Here is an 18,748-nt window from a genome sequence, read left to right on the forward strand (position 1 = left end):
TGTCTTCTAAACTGTGACGGAGGGAATACTCAATCATCTCTTTCTTTATTTAATTATACGATACTTCATCAAATATATCTAGTTGACATGAATAATACTACTTAAAATATTTCCATTACGATCATCCTTAATCTACAATACCATGTTTATCAATTTGTCGTGAAAATCAGAGCAACTCCAATGGGGCGACCCATTTCGTCCATCGCTCTCCGTTTGGGTCGGCGCGGAAACAAAAGTCGGTCCAATGCGCCGACCCAAACGTCCGCGTGTCCGCTTGGCGTCCACCTGGCGACCCATTCTTGGCCCAATTTTCAGCCGGATTTGCGTCGGCGCGGACACGAGACGGACGCGCGCGCGCGTATACTCCTTTCCCCGGGCCTGTCTATCACTCGCATCCACCACCATTTCCCCCATTTCCCTCCAAAAACCCTCCCGCCCGCGCGCGCTCCCGCCCCACGCCCGTCATGGACGACGACCTCGACCTCGACGCCGCCGCCGGCCTCGCCTCGCCCGGCAAAGGCAAGCCTCGCGCCCCCGGAAGGCCGCCGCGCCGAAGACGAAGAAGGTGCTGACGCCCGAACAACGGGTAAAGAAGTCGGCCAAGATGAAGGACCGGAGGCACGCGACGGGCGCGAGGGATGAAGTTGCCGCGCGGCAGCAGGTCACCAACGCCCGCGTCGCAGCAGCAATGAGGGAGGCGCTCTGCATGCTGGGGTTAACCCCTAGCCAACACGGGCTCATCAACGCCGTCGTGGCCGCCACGATCAGCACCGGCTCATCTGCCTTCCCTCGGACGGTGCTGCCCGGCTTCCACGTCTACTGGCAGGTGTGCTGGCATCTTTTTTAGATGTCGACAGGTGGGCTTGCATGACCACGGGGGCCGCGATGGCATGGTTGAACTCAAATCCCACCCTTTTTGTGTGCTGACATGTGTGCCAGCCGGCTGGCGAGTGCGCCAGCATGAACTATAGTGTTGTTTTTTTAAGCCGGCATTGTATGTCGGCGCTTGCATGGTGTCGGCATGAGACATGGCCGCTAACATGATTGGTCGCGGGCCTTTTCTTTTAAATGTTGATTGCAGACATGAAATGGGTCGGCGCGTTGGGCGCATTGCCGATCTAAATCTAAAACATGACGGACGCCGGCGGGTGGCCGATCCAAACAGACAAAAAACGGATGAATTCGCCATCCGTTTGGGTCGGCTGGTTGGAGTTGCTCTCACTTACTAAATTGCGCGCACCAGACACGTTACCGTGGACGAATTTTACTCCTTTTTTCGTTGTTGTGAAAATTCATTACTTTTGGGCCAAATTTTGTGTTTTAACCTATAAAGTCGAAAGAAAATACAGGTTAGACCTCCATTTGAAAAAAATGCAAATCTGACCTATTTACGTGACGCCAACGTCCGTGGCGTCTTGGTTGCACGGGAGACGCTAGGGACCATGGCGTGTGGTGGTGGCCCGCTCGATCTGCCCCCAGTTGACCAGATGACGTGGCAAAGGGGCCATACGCCAGGGGCCACGACGTCTGGCCAAACCAAAACGCCAGGAACCCTGGCGTCTGGCTCGGGTAAGTTAAGTAACTCCCTCGCCCGACCCACCCGCCCACCGATCTTCTTCCTCCACCCCCAGCCGCCAGAACACATCTCTCTCTCTCGCTCCCTCTTCCCCTCACACCCTACCCCCATTGATCTACTCCCTCCTCCACCAAAATCACTAGATTGGATCCCCCAAAGCTTCGTTGAGGTAATCTCCCCCAATCCCTCCAATTTTTTTTGTTTCAACATCTTATTTTGATAGTATTTTTGAATATTAGGTTATGTTTGATTAGTTGATTTTGTCTTAGTATTAGAGATTGTTTTGTAGTTGTTATATGATGTAGTTCTTATATGTTAGATGATGTATTAGGTTAGATGATATAGTTTTGTAGGCATGTATTAGATTAGGTTAGGTTATATGATGTATTAGATGATGTATTAGGTTAGGTTAGATGTTAGATGATGTATTATATTAGGGATTGTTTTGTAGTTGTTAGATGATGTAGTTCTTATAGAAGAGTTTGAAATATATGATAGGTGTATGTATATAATATATGATAGGTGTATGTACTCCCTCCGTTTCTTTTTAGTCTGCATATAAGATTTGATCAAAGTCAAGTGATACAAAGTTTGACCAAATATATATCAAAAGATATCAACATCTATAATACTAAACCTATATGCTATGAAAATTAATATTATGGTGCATCTACTAATATTGATTCAATATTGTAGATGTTGATATTTTATTCTATAAATTTAGTCAAAGTTTATGAAGTTTGACTTTGACCAAATCTTATATGCGGACTAAAAATAAACGGAGGGAGTATATGATAGGTGTATGTATTTGCCTTTGTTTATTTTTTACAAAAGAAACCTACTAAATTCGATGTATGCTATTTTTTGTAGGATGGCGGATGATAATGGCCCTTGGTATGATGGATGAATAGAAGAGTTTGACAGAGTGCACCATGGTCGTGCAATTGAGAATCGTAAGGTATGATGAATTAATCGAAGACCTGTCAATTATTTGTGTTTTTATGTGTGTTTGTCGTACTGATATGAAGCTCACATTCTTTGCAGAATGTAGTAGATAGGCGCATGAGGGGTCATGTTGCAAATGACTTTCCCTACGACGTGCGATACGAGCCCTACATTGCAAGGTTGGGTCTGCTGCCCTTTGTTTTGCAATTCAAGAGGAACCCACCACCAGTGAACCATGCAACGCTCACCGCACTGACTGATCATTGGAGGCCCGAGACACACTCTTTTCACCTTCCTTATGGGGAGATGACGATGACCTTAGAGGATATGGCCATGATAAGCGGCCTTCCTCTCAACGGCGACGCCGTTACAGGTCATGTCAGTGTCGTTAACTGGCGACAGCGGGTTGGCGTCTTAATTGGTGTTGAACCCCCTCCCCCTCTGCCAGGCAAGCCTGATGCCTCAAAAGTGGAGCATTCCTGGTTAAAAGAAGTGAGAGGAGCACCGTGCCCTGCGGATGCCGATGATATTGTCGTGCAACAATATGCTCGGGCCTATCTTTGGTATATACTAACCAAAGTAGTCGTCACAGATGCAACCGGTAACTCGGCACTCTGGATGTATTTGGAGCGCCTAAGGAACTGGGATATTCCGTTTAGCTGGGATTCAGCAGCACTATCATATTTGTATTGTCACGTGAGAGCTATCTGCAGACATTTCTTTTTAATTTGTCATGTGTCACACATTGCTAACATTTATGTTTAATTGCAGTTGGATCAGGCGTCAATGAGGACAAGAGAATCATCTTCATTGTGTGGGTTTGTGTGGAGCCTCTCTGTGTGGATGTGGGAGCGGTTGCCGGTTGGACGGCCCATGTTAAAGAACCCTGATAACCCAAACCCCAATCCACATGAAGGGCTTCATGATGAAGATCCATATCGCCGCCCGACAGTTGCTTATCATTGGGATCATGTGTGTGTTTACACAGGAAGCTCTCATGTGTGATACCAGTGTTATGTGAACGAGCTGGACACCTTAACTGCTGACCAGGTACCAACATTTTAGTTCCTTGTATTGTAGTTTTTTTATGGCCATATTAGAACGTGTACCTAACATCTCAGCTTGTCCTATTGTTGTAGGTTTTCTGGCGGCCTTATGAGGAAGATCGTGAGTACGACCTCAACCAGATGTGCACGCGTGATAGTAATATTTGGAGGTCTAGGTGTCCAATGATATGCTTTTACACTATCGAGTTCCACTTTGTAGACCGTGTTGTCACGCAATTTGGGAAACGCCAAGGTATTCCAACTGAGGAGACCAGGAGTGTAATCACAAGTCTGCATGGGTAAGCCAAAATGATTCATGAGATTTTGCACTATAGCATTGTGAAATTTATGTTTGATAATCGTTTGAACCACCGTGCATCGTTTTAGGTTCAGTCGAAGGAACAATCAGGATATGTTGGATTGGGCTGCCAAACACCATCACTGGATAGCAATGTGGAATCAGAGAGCGGCGTTAATTGACAAAGAGAATAGACCTCACAATGATTCTACCTATCAGAAATATCTTGTGTGGTATGCAGAGCGTTACTGGTTGAAGCTTAAGCCCGGTTGGACTAGGGAAGAGTGGTCTGGGTTGGTATCAGAAGGTCCATCTGTTGCGGAAGGGTATCATGCCTTCAACATGGCTGTGCGAGAGACCGGAGGGAGTCAAGTGGACTATGCACCCATGCATGACGAACTGGTAAGTGAATGAATCAGAACCAACCAACATTACATTGTCTTCTTCAATTCTGAATGTTTGTTGTGTTAATGAATTGAAGGGTAGAGAGTTCCTTATGTGCGTCAACGATGCCAATGTAGCACTTAGTCATCCCCGAGGAGGTGCATCATCTAAGAGAACTCTTAAGACCACGTTGGAGGTATGATCATGTTTACAAATGTTTGTCTTAATGAATTACTTATTTGCGTCTAACATAGTGTTTTGTGTTTTCTCAGAAGTTTAAGTCAAGGTTCCACAAGTGGGAAGCTATGCTTTCTTGCCACGATGCTGAATCCGTGGACGTGTTTACAGGTGGTACAAGCCGCTCCTCTAAAGCTCGACGTCGTCAGCTGACCATCGATGACATAGAAGAAGAGGAACAAATAGAAGAGGAGACGACACATGAGCATGAGGTAGATATTGATGCTCCACAACCGTCACAGCCGTCACAGTCCAGAAAGAAGAAGACACCACGTGCGGCGAGAAAGAAGAGATTAAATCCTCGGTTTTGTAGTCCGGAGTATAATCGTAAGCTTTTGCCTAAGGGGATGCGGTATGCAGAAGAGGAGGAAGATATAGAAGAGGAAGAGGAAGAAGATGAGTCTAGCGAAGAAGAGGAGGAGGAAGTGCCTACAAGAAAGGGGAAAGCCACGAAGAGAGGAAGAAGGAAGTGAAGTGAAGTGCCATTGATATGTTATGAATAATCTGTGAACTTGTCGTGAAGTGAACTTGTCGTGTAGTGAACACCTATTTTATCTTGAATTTGTGAACTTGTCGTGTAGTGAACACCTTATGTTATCTTTAATTCATGAACTTGTCGTGAAATGAAATGAAATGCATCTTATGTTATGAATAATTTGTGTACATGTCGTGAAATGAAATGAAGTGCACCTGTTATGTTATAAAGATTACATAATTCAAATGATAACGATTACATAGTTCAAATCATAAAGATTTTATAGTTCAAATAATAAAGATTACATAGTTCAAATGATAAGGATTACATAGTTCAAATGATAAATATTACATAACAGGCTGATGGATACATGTCATTGTAGTTTCAAATGACAAAGATTACATAGGCTCATTGGCGTTAGGTCGAGGATTGCAGCAAATGACATCATATTTTTCTTTGACCCATGCCCAACGAGAAGCTTGCTTCGGAAGTGGCGAAAAAGGTTGCCTCACTAACCAATCAATGACTTGACCATGATTGTGAATGTTAAACTGCTGATGTTCTTACCTTGTTGCACATAATGCAACTTCCATTGCAAGATCACGCCGACAATCTTTTTCCTTCTTCTTCAACTTCTTGATCTCGCTCTCTTTTTTGTCGATTATTCTTTTGGCAACGTCTTTATAAAAACAGTAGTTTGAAAAGGCTCTACACGCCGCATTCAACGCATCATCGACTGCCACCCAGTAGGTTATTTTTTCCTCAATAAATTTACGTTCACGCTTCGTCGCCGCCTCAACGTAAATGAACGGTCTCATCTTGTATTTCAGAAAATGACTACTCAATACACACTAAATTTAGCTAGGGTTTTTCTAAGATGTAAAAAATGTAAGATGTACAAAATGTATCATAATAAGGAGGTTTAACAAAAAAAAAATGGATGAATCGGAGGGGAATACTACAAGGAGCAAAGTTTATGGACAGATTTATGTTAGGAAATCACCTTCTTGCTCGGATTCAACAGGGGTCTTGAGGGGAAGGAGATAGGAGGAGAGCAGAAATGAAGCAGCAACCTCGGAGTGGATGGTAGGGGAAAGTGAGTGTGGTGGGACCCACACCAACAGTCCACCACATAGTCTAGTTGGGTTCAGCACCCAGACGTCAGAGTCCCTGGAGTCTGGTCATATGTGGTCAGGACCAGACGCCAGGGTCCGTGGCGTCTCGGTGCGCACAATAAAAACCAGTAGGTTTGCACTAAATTGGACATATGAGACGCCAGACCCTGGTTACAACAGACACAAGTAGGTTTGCACTAAATTGGATTTATGAGACGCCAAGGACCCTCGCGTCTGGTCCTGGGGCAGACGTCAGGGACCCTGGTGTCTGGCCCCTTTGCCACGTCATCTGGTCAACGGCAGAGCTGACCGACTGAGCCCAGCCAGACGTCAGGGTCCCTAGCGTCTCTAATGCAACCCAGAAGTCTTGACGTCACGGAAAGAGATCAGTTTTGTTAATTTTTTCAAACGTGGGTCGAAACTGCATTTTGTTTGTTGTAACACAAAATTTGACCGTACTTTTGGCCTAGTGAGCTTTCCACGCGGCGTCGCCTGCGGAGTCCCGAAGCTTCTCGACCCGCCGCCCCCACCTCTCTGCCCCGCAGGTACTTCAGCCGAAAACCTCGGAACATTTATCCATCTTGATTTCTTCGATCGCCTCCAGCCAGTTGGGTTCTCCGCCAGTCTCTCCCGTCTCCGCCGCGCTTGGCCCCGCCCGAATCCATCGGTAACTTTTCTCGTTGTTCCACAGGTGGTGGGCTGGTGGCAAGGTTCGTCCTCCTTCCACTTTCTTTTGTTTTGTGCCGCAAGCACGGATAGATTTTACCCCTTTCGTGAATCGCGATGCGGGGCTGATTGTATCCAGCGTTTCTGTTCCGGACTCCCATCTACGCGACAGATACCGTGAAATCTTATTCTCGACCAGAGAAAACCTTGGTAGTGCGTGGTTGCGTGCCACCGAAGATTGGATAATTTTCCTCCTAGTAATGACCATTGAGATCTGTTTAGGGTTCATGCTCATGTAAGATTTGGTTTAGGTTGTAAGGTGTTCTGGACAACTGTCCAGAGTCTGTTGAACAATTGCGAAGTTTTCACCACTAATTCCTACATAGTGAGAAGATAGACGACGGAAGCTAAGGCCCCAATCTGATAGCTGTATTAGCTATTCTGTAGTTAAATCGAGAAGATATGGTACACATATACTCCATCTGTTCACAAATACTCCCTCCGTTCCAAAAATAAGTGTCGTGGTTTTAGTTGTTTTTGGAACAGAGGTAGTATAATAAGATGTTCTAAAAAAAATCTGAATCGGATGTATATGGAATTATAGACATGTTCTGGTGTGTTTGTTCAGTCATTTCAGTCTGTGTAATCCATATTGAAATATCCAAAACATCTTATATCTGTGAACAAATGGAGTAATATAGTAGACATACAAGAATATGAAATCTGTCTTCCTGCTCTTCTTTCCTGCTGATGACTTGTGGCGGCAATTTTATTTTCTTATGTTGCCTTGTGACCTCCTTCCATGAGGAGGCCACGGATTCAATTCTTGGAAACAACCTCTTGCAGAAATGTAGGGAAAGATTGTGTACAATAGACTCAAAGTGGTCGGACCCTTCCCCGGACCCTGTGCAAGCGGAACTACGTGCACCGGATTGCTATACCATTTTGTGCTTCTAATGTTTATCTGCACCATTCGAGCTAGTATGTTTTGCATAAAAAATTAGAAGTGTGCTGCACCTTTTCATCTAAAAATTCATTTAGGCTTTATGACCTTTATTTTCTTCACTGCAGAAACAATGGGCAGGCGCAACAGCTGCACCATTTATGTCGGCAATCTCCCTGGGGACATTCGTGAGAGGGAGGTTGAGGATCTCTTTTACAAGGTAAATATTCAATTGTGTAATGATTCTTGCAATAACTTTCATTGTGGCTTTGGCAATTATGTACTCCCTCTGTTCGTTTTTATAAGACGTTTTATACAGCTTGTTTTGAACTGTTTTAGACACTGTCTGAACCATCTCAAACGTCTTATAAAAGTAGACAGAGGGAGTAAGATAATTGACTATAGCGCAAACTGATGAAGTTCCTGGCCATGTTTTCAGTGTAAGTTGTACATAGTAAGGAAACTAGTATGGTACAGGTTGCAGCTCATGTACATGTCATTGTAAGGAATTAAAATGGATCTATTCATGCCTTAAATTTATGTATCATTATGCAGTATGGCCGTATTGTCGATATTGACTTGAAGATTCCTCCAAGGCCTCCTGGTTATGCTTTTGTCGAGGTCAGTATTCTGTCATGGTCATGTAGAATATTTCACTGTTTTATGAGACTTATACTCAGAATTTGTGATAGTCTTATTGTTATTGTTTTGGCATTAAATATAGGCTCTTAATGAGGTGTATCATATTTGGTTTGATAAAACTAATGATCCTTTTTTAGTTTGAGGATCCTCGTGATGCTGATGACGCAATTTATGGCCGTGATGGTTATGACTTTGATGGCTACAGGCTGCGGGTATGTATGTACTATATGTTGCCTTTTTTTGGTTGAAAGCAAAGACTGCTTTCTTGTGCCTGTTGTTTGAGAAGTTATCTCTCAGGTGGAATTAGCTCATGGTGGAAAAGCTCAATCTTACTCGTACGATCGCCCAAGCAGCTTTAGCAGTGGACGCCGTGGAGGTGTTTCTAGGCGCTCTGAGTACCGAGGTTTGTACTTCTGTCTTGTTAATGAGTTGATTGGTATATGTCTGGATGGGGATTCTCACTTTTCTGTTCATGTTCTGAGCCACACAGTTATGGTTGATGGTTTACCTTCGTCAGCGTCATGGCAAGATCTCAAGGTACACGAATTGTTATGACTTCTCTTTATACATTTTGAGTTTGATGTCCATTGAGATTGGTTGGTGATGTCTGTTCTTCTTTATTTACTTATACATTGCTTAATATTACGTATTCAGGACCATATGCGACGGGCTGGCGATGTCTGCTTTTCTGATGTATACCGCGAGGCTGGAGGTTAGTGACAATCTTCCAGTTTCTTCTCCAGTTATATTGACATCATAGCAGTGTGCACACTAGAAATTTGAGGAGCTAATTGCTCGGTTCAGTTGCCTGAATTGTAACTGCACTGTCCTTTGGAAATCAGAATCATGGTTTAACATTATGCACATCCTATTGATGACAATTGTATTTTGTTTGTGTTGCAGCAACTGTTGGAATTGTGGATTATACAAACTACGATGACATGAAATATGCGGTAGGCTGTCATATCATCTCTACACTCCGCTTTCTTTAATGATAAAATTCTTGTGTAAACTATTCATCGATTGCTGTTGGAGAGGATCTGCTAAGAGGGCATCTTGGCGATGTGTGGTTTGTTCCTGTTTTAGTTGGTATATACCCCTCTTATCATTGGTAATTTTCCAGATTAGGAAGCTCGATGGTACAGAGTTCAGAAATGCATTTTCAAGGGCATATATCAGGGTATGGGTTAACTTCTTTTTCACTGATAGTTTAACAGTAGTTAAGATGGTATCTGGATGTCCATTTGATTTTACACTTGTATGAATCTGTTGTTATTATATTATTATTATAGGTGAGGGAGTATGATGCTAGATCAAGAAGCAGGAGCCGTAGCCTCTCTTACTCGAGAAGTCGCAGCTATAGCAGGTATCTTAAATTTTCTTTCTGATTTACATCAAGTTTTATGACAAGTACTGATATTTGAGTGCATTGTTCCTTAGATCTGTCTCTCGGTCACCCTTACCTGTGGATGAAAGGTTTGTCATTCTGTATATATAGCTGCAAGTTTTTTTGTTAGTAGTAACGGTGGTTTCGCTTTTGGAAGAAATAGGAACAAATTGATCTTAGTATATGGCGTAATTCGGTTAGAAAAACAGAAATAGGTCAATGGTTTGTTTTGATGTATCTCCGATTCTTCCTCAAGATATATAGCTCCTTTTTTAAAATCTTGTAGAGAATCGATCTCTTTCTACTTTTCGCTTGACTCATTTTTTTGTTACCTATGGTCCAATGAATAATGAAACATGCTTGCTAGCTAGTTAACCTGTGACATTTAAGGTTTTCTTTTGTTTTTCCTAGATCTGGCCATGCGGCGATCTGGGGACTGCTTCCATAGAAAATTGGATGCGTTGAGATTTCAACAGGATGGTTTGGAACTATGGATAGTAGAGCTGGATTATCAGCACGTATGGCGAGTGAGCAAGAAGTCCTAGGAGCAAGATAGTCCTGATAGTAAGGATATGTGGAGTGGGTCTTGTGGTATTATTTAAATGATGTTAATTGTTGGCTTAAATTTCATATAATCACTAAAAAGGCCCTCATTTTCGTTAAGACTTTAAGCTTTGAGTTAATTAATCTCGCCATTCTTCAGTAGAGAAGATAAATGGCAAATGGTGTTTGTTAGTCATTTATTTGGGCAAGTTGTGCGCTAACAAATGAATAGAGAAGGGTGAAGGGCAAAATGGTTTTCTGGGGCAAGTGTACATGCTAAGAGGTTGGCATTAGCAAATCTTGGTTAGTTTTTCTGTTCAGTTTCAGATTTAATAGTCGCACCTGGTGATATGTATAAAGAGCCAAAGGCATAAATATGCGCCGTGATAGCGCTCTCGTAAAATCCACTTAGGTTCTTTACACATTGGTAGGCACATAGAGGATGGGTATGGTTGTGAGGTTGGTTTTGGTGTAAAATATTGGATTACACAACACTTTTGAGTAATGTACTTTGTTTCTGAAACATTTTGCAGATCACTGTCAAGATCTCGATCCCCTGTTTCTTCGGTAAGTCTCGACAATCAGTTCACAAAATCTTCACTCGAGTCACTTATTCAAAGCAGCTAATGGAACTCGTTTGCAGGTGTCTGGAAAATCCGTGAGCAGAAGCCCCAGGAGCAGGAGTGTATCCCGTTCTGCATCTCCTGTAATACAGGGCACTCTCTCAGCCTCTTCCTGAGAAATCGCGTATGATTAATATATATGCTGATATGGTGTCTGTTCTGGCAGGCGAGGTCGGATTGATCTTGGGCGCACCTGTAAACGGCGAGCGACCACTTCAGGATCCAGTTTGCGACCTCATAGGCGGTCGCGTATGCTTCATCGTGTTCTGCGCAGCGTTATGTTTGCGAGGCCTGATGCCTGTCTGTCTACTTGTTATGTGCTCTGTTCTCAGACTCAGAGTTGTATTCAGAGACCCGTACCCTTTCTTTTTCTCCTGAATGATGACTTGGAGATTTGACCTGTAGTTTGTGGTAACTTGTATTCAGAGGAGACCTGTGCTTTGTGGTAATGTGTTATGCTATCACATTGTGCTTTACCGAACTTCATTACTACATCGTTGACAGTGCTATTTTCTCAACTTGCTTCCACGGGTTCTTGTCTTGTTTCTGTTTCTTCTATGAGCTTTTTGTGCAAGCTCTGCATCAGCATCAATTTCGTTTTTCTTTTTGGATTGGAGAAGCGGCCACAGACAACGAGTAGGTTGAATGGCAGCCCATGACTGCACCAGCCCGCCAAGGGGTTATATATCACCATCTCAAAGGCTCGTGTCCCGCTTTAGATAGCCCGGGAGTGCGACTACACTAACGAAAGAGAAAACAGGAAAGCCAACGTGTCGCTGCTGTCAAATTCGAAACATGAGTTTTCACTCGGAGCCTCCGAAGCAAACTTAGGTTTTCACTCGAAGCTTAGTTGGAAGAGAGAACAATGATGACTTCTTTAAAAAGACAGCGGTGCCATTGGGCGTCGGCGGCACAAAAGCGCGGAGCTTTCGCTTCATTCCTGCCATCACCATAATAGTGATAATGTTATCATCATAATGGTGATAATGTTCTAATGAAATTGCAAAACAACTGCAGATGTTTTAGCAAACCCGAAAAAAAATGTTATCACCGCGTCTTGCAGGGTACGTTTCTGCTCCAGCGGTTTAGTCCAGCTCTACAAATGGTGCATCCGTTGGTATAGTTTATTCAATCTTGATACGTAGTATACTACTCCCTCCGTCCCGAAATTAATGTCGCGACGGCAATTTTGCGAAAAGCCCCTCCAGCTTCTCCCAACCAAACCGCGCTCCTCGTCCTCCTTCTCCGACAGATGCCCCATCTACGCTGCTACCCATCGCTACAACTTGCCTGCTCCCCGCCGCCGCAGCTGCTCTACTCCCCGCCGCAGCTGTCGCTCGCCCGCCGCAGCTCCGCCTACCGCAGCTCCCCTGGTCCCCCGCCGCTTCGCCGCTCCGCCGCCGCAGCCGCGGCTCGCCTGCCTCCCCAAGCTTCCCCCTTCCTCATAAAAACAGTGATTTCCCCACCTACCGCCGCGCTCTGCTTCGGCTGCGTCGGAACCGGCGTCGGCGAGCCCGGAGGCGCTGCGTCTGAACCTGGTGCCCATCTTATTCGACGCCCAGGCGTCGTACATCGCCGGGCTGTTCGATGGCAAGCCTGAAGATAAGGAGGGGATGGAAGCGTTCGAGGGGCTGATGCGTTGTCATCAACTGAAGCGAGACAGACGAGAGCAGCTGGAGGAGGTGTGTGTCGCGAGCGGTCACCGTGCTGCACTCGAAGCTTGGGCCGGGCACCCAGGAGGGAGCAGCACCATGCCTAATTGTGTGTCCAGTGGTGTGTCATATGGAGGATTTGCTGATGAGGACAATGACAGGGTAAGAACAAGCAATGGCAGGTTTGGCAGCTTGGAGTTGAACCAGTACAGGCGGCCTATGTTGGAGGCATCGGTTGATCCGGCGATCGATCTGTCGGCTGCGAAAGAGGTCGGTCTTCAGAAGTAGAGATCAAAGCTCAGGAAGTCAAGGTTCAGGCGCAACAACAAGGATCATGTCAATGGCAATGTGGTCTGCATCAATGGCATTTCAGGCATTGGCAAGACGGAGCTGGCATTGGAGTTTGTTGCCACCCGACCGAGCTCACCAACCCAGCTTGATTCTGTAGTGCTAGTAATTTGCAAGTCCTCTTTGTGCATTACTAGCCTCTCAACTTATCATGTTTGTGGGCTATTTTTCACGTTGTGCTGCTGTTGGTTGCTTGCTTGCAGGGGCATGAGGGAGACGACGCCATGCAGCCTCATCTACAGCTCGGAGACGATGAGCACCCCCGGCTCCGCGACCAGGGCCAGCAACCCCTCACGCCGCAGGCCGCAGACGCCGGTCTGCCGCTACGTCCTGAGCTCGCTCGAGATGGACGAGTTCTTCGCCGCCGCCGAGCAGCAACAACACCAGACCTTCAGGGACAAGTAAGAAAACTCTGCTTCCTTCTACCATCATCACTCAGTCATGTCGCTCTTCTGAGCATTCTTGTTCTAGATATTGTGCATGGAAATGTTCTAACACTCTTCTGCTCTGCTCTGTTGGAATAACCAGGTACAACTTCTGCCCCGCGAGCGAGCGCCCGCTCCTCGGCCGGTTCGAGTGGACGGCGCTAGACTGCTAGGGCTTTCTCCTCACACCACCAGCACCAGCAGGAGCTCCTCCATCGATCTCTACACACAAAAGAGATCGATCTGTTGGTATAACCTTATTGATCAGATATTCTCTACACACATGTCTCGTTACTTTCACTGGTTTCAGCACTCTCGTTCCCCTTGCTCTGTTGTGACTCGTTCGCACTGCCTCAGACTCTTCGATGAACGCCCAAATACCAATCTTCCCGTCGAATGTTAGATCTCCATCATAATTGTATCGAGGTCTGGCCACAGCCGTTAGAAACATTACCTTCCCAATGCTGTTAATGTTTGTCACGGTGCGCTTAGGTGGAGGCTCTCCTGGAAGTACATAGTAGTTGTTCTTTAGTCTTGTCATGTCAAACCACTTTTCATCTATATGGACCATATTAGTCATTGGCTTGAATATAGCTTGGGAAGTTGAGATCCAATTGTCATCGAGCATGGACATACAAAACTTCAATCTTGCAATCTTGTTCTCTGATTTGAGGTAAGTCTTGACTGTGTTTGTGGTGCGGTTGAGCTCATTTAACTGGAATCTCCGATGTAGGGTTGAGCGGGCCACACCGAGAGACCGTGCAAGAGATCGAATTGTCCTTCTTCTATTCAATGGGATTGTTGAGGTCCTTGCAAGATCCAGCTCTTTTCTCTTTCGACCAACTCTTCCTTTCTTCTTGTTGGAGACATCTACTTCTTGTCCCGCGGCAATCTGCTTTTTTGGCGTCCGACCAGATTCTCTCAACAGATCGTACATGTATGTTCAACAAGATTGAGACTAGCAGCTTGTCGTTTGGTTGAATAGATCCATCTCTGAGCTCGATTACTAGCAGAGCAAAGTAAACAACATGCCTCTCCTTATTTGACAATTCTTTTCTTTTCTGTTTACGTGGTACACCTTCTTGACCTTCTTCATCTTCTTGAAGTATCCAATTCATAACTTCATCCTCTTCATCTTCATCTTCTTGAGGCATCCAATTCATAGCTTCATCATCTCCCGGTTGAGCTTCTTCCTCTTCCTCTTGAGGCATCATGTTCAAATCTATACCTCCATACTCTCCGTGTTGAGCTTCTTCCTCTTCCTCTTGAGGCATCAGGTTCAAATCTATACCTCCATCCTCTCCATGTTGAGCTTCTTCCTCTTCCTCTTGAGGCATCATGTTCAAATCTATACCTTCATCCTCTTCCTCTTGAGGTACCATGTTCAAATCCATGCTCCTGCAATCAATGAAAAAAGAAGGATAAGAAAAATTAATTTACAAGTGAAGCTGCACCCGTGGTAAGAGGAAGATTAACGATAAGAAGAACAGAGCTACACAGAGTGTTTGCTCTGTTTTATATATATACTGTGATACTACTGCTACTACTGTAACTTCAAAATCTTGGCCTGCTGCCCCCATTTTGGGCAGTGGCAAGATCATATATGAAGCCCAACATCTGTTTTGGCATGGCTGAAACTGCTGCCGATCATGATCTTTATTTGCAAAAGTTTGGGCACAAGTAAAAATTAAAATGCAGTAGTATCATGCAATGTTTGAGAGTGTGGCAGTAAGACAATTGTTCAGCAGGTCTTACTTAAGGCATTAAGTTACCAAGCATGTACAATGACTGAATTAAACTGAATTTAGTCACTGGATCATTCCCTGAATTTAGTCACTGACCCAAACATGTATATTGACTGAATTAAACTGATTTAGTCACTGGATCATTCACTGAATTAAATGTCCACGTACATTGACTGAATTAAAGAGAGGAACAGCAGCAGCATAAATGAATACAACAGCAGCACAACAGAAATGGATACAACAGCAGAAATGGATACAACAACAGCAGCAGCAGAAATGTCCATGTACATTGACTGAATTAAAGAGAGGAACAACAGCATCACGTATATTCACTTAACTACTCCAGCGATCATATTCAGTTAACTCTATACAGTGAATTTGTTCAGTTCATAACAACACCATAATACTCATTGATCGTGGAGTAGTACCTTCGTCTTCCTGAGCTTATGGCTTGATGATGAAATAAATCTGTTTTCAGCTCATTCAACTTGAACAGCAGCAGCAGTACGATAACGGAAGCAGCAGTACGATAACGACAGCAGCAGTACGGGTAGATGAGAAGCAACAGTACGGGCAGACGAGCAGCAGCAGTACGGGCAGACGAGCAGCAACAGTACAGGCAGACGAGCTCCACCTGCGGCAGGGGAGAAGCAGCCGCACGGGCGCGTGGGCAGGGGACAAGGAGCAGCACGGGCTCGCACAGGAGATCGAGGAGGAAGCGCGCGAGCTCCTGGTCCATCGGATAGTCGAGGCAGGTTCCCGCAACGCCCGTAGGGGGTCGCGACCGGGAGGAATCGCGGCGGCTCACGCATGGGATCTCGAGGAGGATGCGTGCGAGCTTGAGGAGGATGTACAGGAGCTCGAGGATGACGCACGCAAGCTCTAGGAGGACGTGGAGGGAGGTTCAGGAGCCGACAGGAGCTCGAGGACGACGCCGGCAGGCAATTGCATCGGAAGGGGATCACGACGACGCAGATCTGGATTGCGGCGACGGAGGCGGCGGAGCAGGTATCGACCCCTGGCGACGCGCGGCGGAGCAGTGCGGCAGCGGTGGAGCACTTCCGAGGAGAATCACGCAGCTGGGCGGTGTCGGCCCCTTGCGACGGCGGGCGACGGCGGAGGAAGAAGAGGGAGTGGAAGGACTCGTTTGAGGCAAATTCATAAATACGAGGGTTTTTTCGTAAAATTGAGAGTACACTAAGCGCTCGACATTAATTTTGAGACGGAGGGAGTACAATTTTCAAGCGCCAAGTTGGTTGTTGCATGCTCGTCGAGTTCACAACGTCTTTCGAATGTTAGAGCATCTCTAGTAGTACCCTCAAATCCTCAAACCCCCAAATCAGTTTAAGGGTTGAGAATTGACATTTTTTGGCACTTTTAAGGGTTGAAAAACAGGGGCAAAGACTAGAACCCTTAAACCCAACCCTTATAACGGAATATTCCGTTATAAGGGTTGAGTTTGAGGGTTCTAGTCTTTGCCGCAACCTCAATCCTTAAAACTGACATTTGAATATCACAATTTTCATCATCTCAATAACGGTTTGAAGCAAACAATAATCATTCTAGTTATTATTACAACACCAAATAGTACTTTCAAATACATAATAATCATTCAAGTTATTACAACAATGTTTTCAAGCAAATTACAATAATTGTTCAAATCAAATAGGACATAGAAAAGTAAACAAAGGTAGATCATGGGCCTTGGCGTTGCCCAACCAATTGCGACTCGTGCTCTATTAGATCATCTCGGAGCTGCCCATGAGTATGTGCATCCTCAATCTGACGACGTGCTTGAAGAAAAGCTTGTACGCGAGAAGAATTTCTTTTCGGTTGCACACGGGTACCAACATTGTCGTAGAAATAAGGCAGTTTTAACCCTCTCTCATCCTCGATGATCATCCCGGAGCTGCCCATGAGTGTGTCCGAGACCGCGGTTCCGGTAGATGGTGACTCGCCCCATCTTTGACCCTCTCCTTTGATCCATTAGCTTCACGCGGTCTTCGAACTCTTGCACGTCGAGGAGGAGGCCCATCATCTCGACATCATCGTCTTGAAGCAACTCCTCAATGTCCGAATCGTCCGATGACGACCAACCGGAATCATCGGACAACACCTCCATCTACACAACACAAATTAAAAAATTGTGAGTGCCAACAACGAATCAAAAAGGAAAAATTAAACAAAAAACAGAAAAAATGCATACCTGCGGGCAGCGACCGGGGGGCGGCGCAGGGGCAGGAGGCAGAGGGCTCAGGGCGCGGGGGCGTGCCGGCCTCTTGCTCCGGGAGGCGGAGGGCGCGACCGCCTCAGGCCGGCCTGCTGCGGGCGGGAGGAGGTGGAGTGGGCGGGCGGCGGCAGGGGGCGGGGCGGGGCGGGCGCACGCGGGAGGAGGCCGACCTGCTCCGGGCGGCGGCTGGGGAGATAGAGGGGAGGAGAGGCGGCCGACCTGCTGCGGGCGGCGGCCGGGGGGCGGGGTGGGGCGGGAAGGGAGGAGAGGGGACCGGGAGGCGAGACGGCAGCGGCGGCCGGGGGGCGGGACGGCGGCGGCGGCTGGAGAGGCTGCCGGCGGCGACTCGGGTGGGCGCGGGAGCAGCTGGGATGAGAAAATTCCCTCCCGCACTCGGATGGATCGCAAGTGAGGGTTGGGGTAGAATTTGCTCCCCAATCCTCACTTGTACAGGTTGGGAGAGGGTTTGCAGGTCGGATCCTCAATTTTTTTGAGGGTTTGAGGGTTAAGGGGTTCTAGTCTACGCGTTTTTTTCTCGTAATCTGTAAAAAACAGTTATTTTTAAGAATTTGAGGGTTTGAGAGTACTACTAGAGATGCTCTTAGGCCTGGAGTACCACCCATGTCAGCTCAAGCATGGTCTGCGAAACAAAGTTACCGCCGACAAAAACGAACATGGCAGAGACACTCACGTCAACTCCAGCACACAACCTTAAACGGACCCTTATTTTGTTCGAATTTTGTCCGTTTGAGATAGAAAAACGGACAGCGGACGCCGAACAAAGGCCGGACAAAGTCGTTTTACCCAATGCTGCTCAGATCTGGCCAAACGGGCCGTGCTAGTCGGGTCGGCCCGACAGCCCGTAGGCCAGGCACGACACGGGCCCGGCCCGGCATGGATTAATCATGCTCGGGCAAGGCATGAGCACACTGTGGGCCGTGCCCGGGCCGCCACCCCGAGCCCGCGTGCCAGCACGGCACGACACGATTAGGAGGGAGCGATCAGCGATTCAGCTGCCAGCGGGAAGCGAGGCGGGCGGCACACTTGGGCGATGGGACCGACCGTTGGACAGAGCGGTCAGCGCAGCGGGGGCCCCGCGCGCGTCAGCGATGTGCGGGCGTGGGGCAGGGGCGCGAGAGGGCCATCTGGCTGGGGCGGGACCGCGTGAGGGAGGGGGCGCGGGATATTAGGAGGTTTTTCGGGTTTTTCGTGAGGGAGGGGGGCGTGGGGGCGCGGGAGATTAGCGTGCCGCGGGCCCAGTGTGCCACGGGCCGGCACGTTTATGCCACGGCCCGACACGTTTATGCCACGGCCCGTGCTTGGGCCTGGACCTCGGACACACGAACCGGCACGGCACGACCTGTTTAGTAAACGTGCCCTGGCGGGCCGTGTCGTGCGAGGCACAAATATAGCGGGCTGTGCTGGTCCGTGCCGGGCCGGCCCGTTTGGCCAGGTATAACGCTGCTAC

At 46.8% G+C, this 18,748-nt stretch overlaps 1 protein-coding gene across 7 annotated transcripts; it reads left to right on the forward strand.

The window, feature by feature from the left end:
* The first annotated feature begins 6,596 nt into the window (after positions 1-6,596).
* LOC123444166 (serine/arginine-rich-splicing factor SR34-like) lies at positions 6,597-11,398 on the forward strand. Of its 7 annotated transcripts, XM_045120799.1 has the most exons (15): positions 6,633-6,786; positions 7,589-7,723; positions 7,814-7,905; positions 8,241-8,306; positions 8,465-8,539; positions 8,625-8,730; positions 8,818-8,864; positions 8,982-9,039; positions 9,231-9,280; positions 9,451-9,507; positions 9,620-9,693; positions 9,768-9,803; positions 10,791-10,824; positions 10,901-10,963; positions 11,047-11,398. In XM_045120799.1, exons 2-15 carry the CDS (start codon positions 7,699-7,701, stop codon positions 11,059-11,061), a joined length of 798 nt encoding a protein of 265 aa, XP_044976734.1. In that variant the 5' UTR covers positions 6,633-6,786; positions 7,589-7,698; the 3' UTR covers positions 11,062-11,398. The 7 variants fall into 7 exon arrangements, 4 of the variants coding, with proteins under 4 accessions (XP_044976737.1, XP_044976736.1, XP_044976734.1 ...); XM_045120802.1 differs by lacking the exons at positions 6,633-6,786; positions 7,589-7,723 and adding an exon at positions 6,597-6,621; XM_045120801.1 differs by lacking the exon at positions 7,589-7,723 and having other exon boundaries at positions 6,624-6,786.
* The last annotated feature ends 7,350 nt before the right edge of the window (positions 11,399-18,748 follow it).

This window comes from Hordeum vulgare, chromosome 3H, assembly GCF_904849725.1.
Source record: "Hordeum vulgare subsp. vulgare chromosome 3H, MorexV3_pseudomolecules_assembly, whole genome shotgun sequence".
Taxonomy (NCBI): Eukaryota; Viridiplantae; Streptophyta; class Magnoliopsida; order Poales; family Poaceae; genus Hordeum; species Hordeum vulgare.

What these genes read in the sequence shown, in the direction of transcription:
- LOC123444166 (XM_045120799.1), top strand. Translation starts at nt 7,699, where the DNA reads ATGTTTATCTGCACCATTCGAGCTA. An exon ending in CGTCATGGCAAGATCTCAAG is followed by an intron (nt 8,865 to 8,981) that starts GTACACGAATTG and finishes TTACGTATTCAG; the next exon opens with GACCATATGCGACGGGCTGG. An exon ending in CTCGATCCCCTGTTTCTTCG is followed by an intron (nt 10,825 to 10,900) that starts GTAAGTCTCGAC and finishes ACTCGTTTGCAG; the next exon opens with GTGTCTGGAAAATCCGTGAG.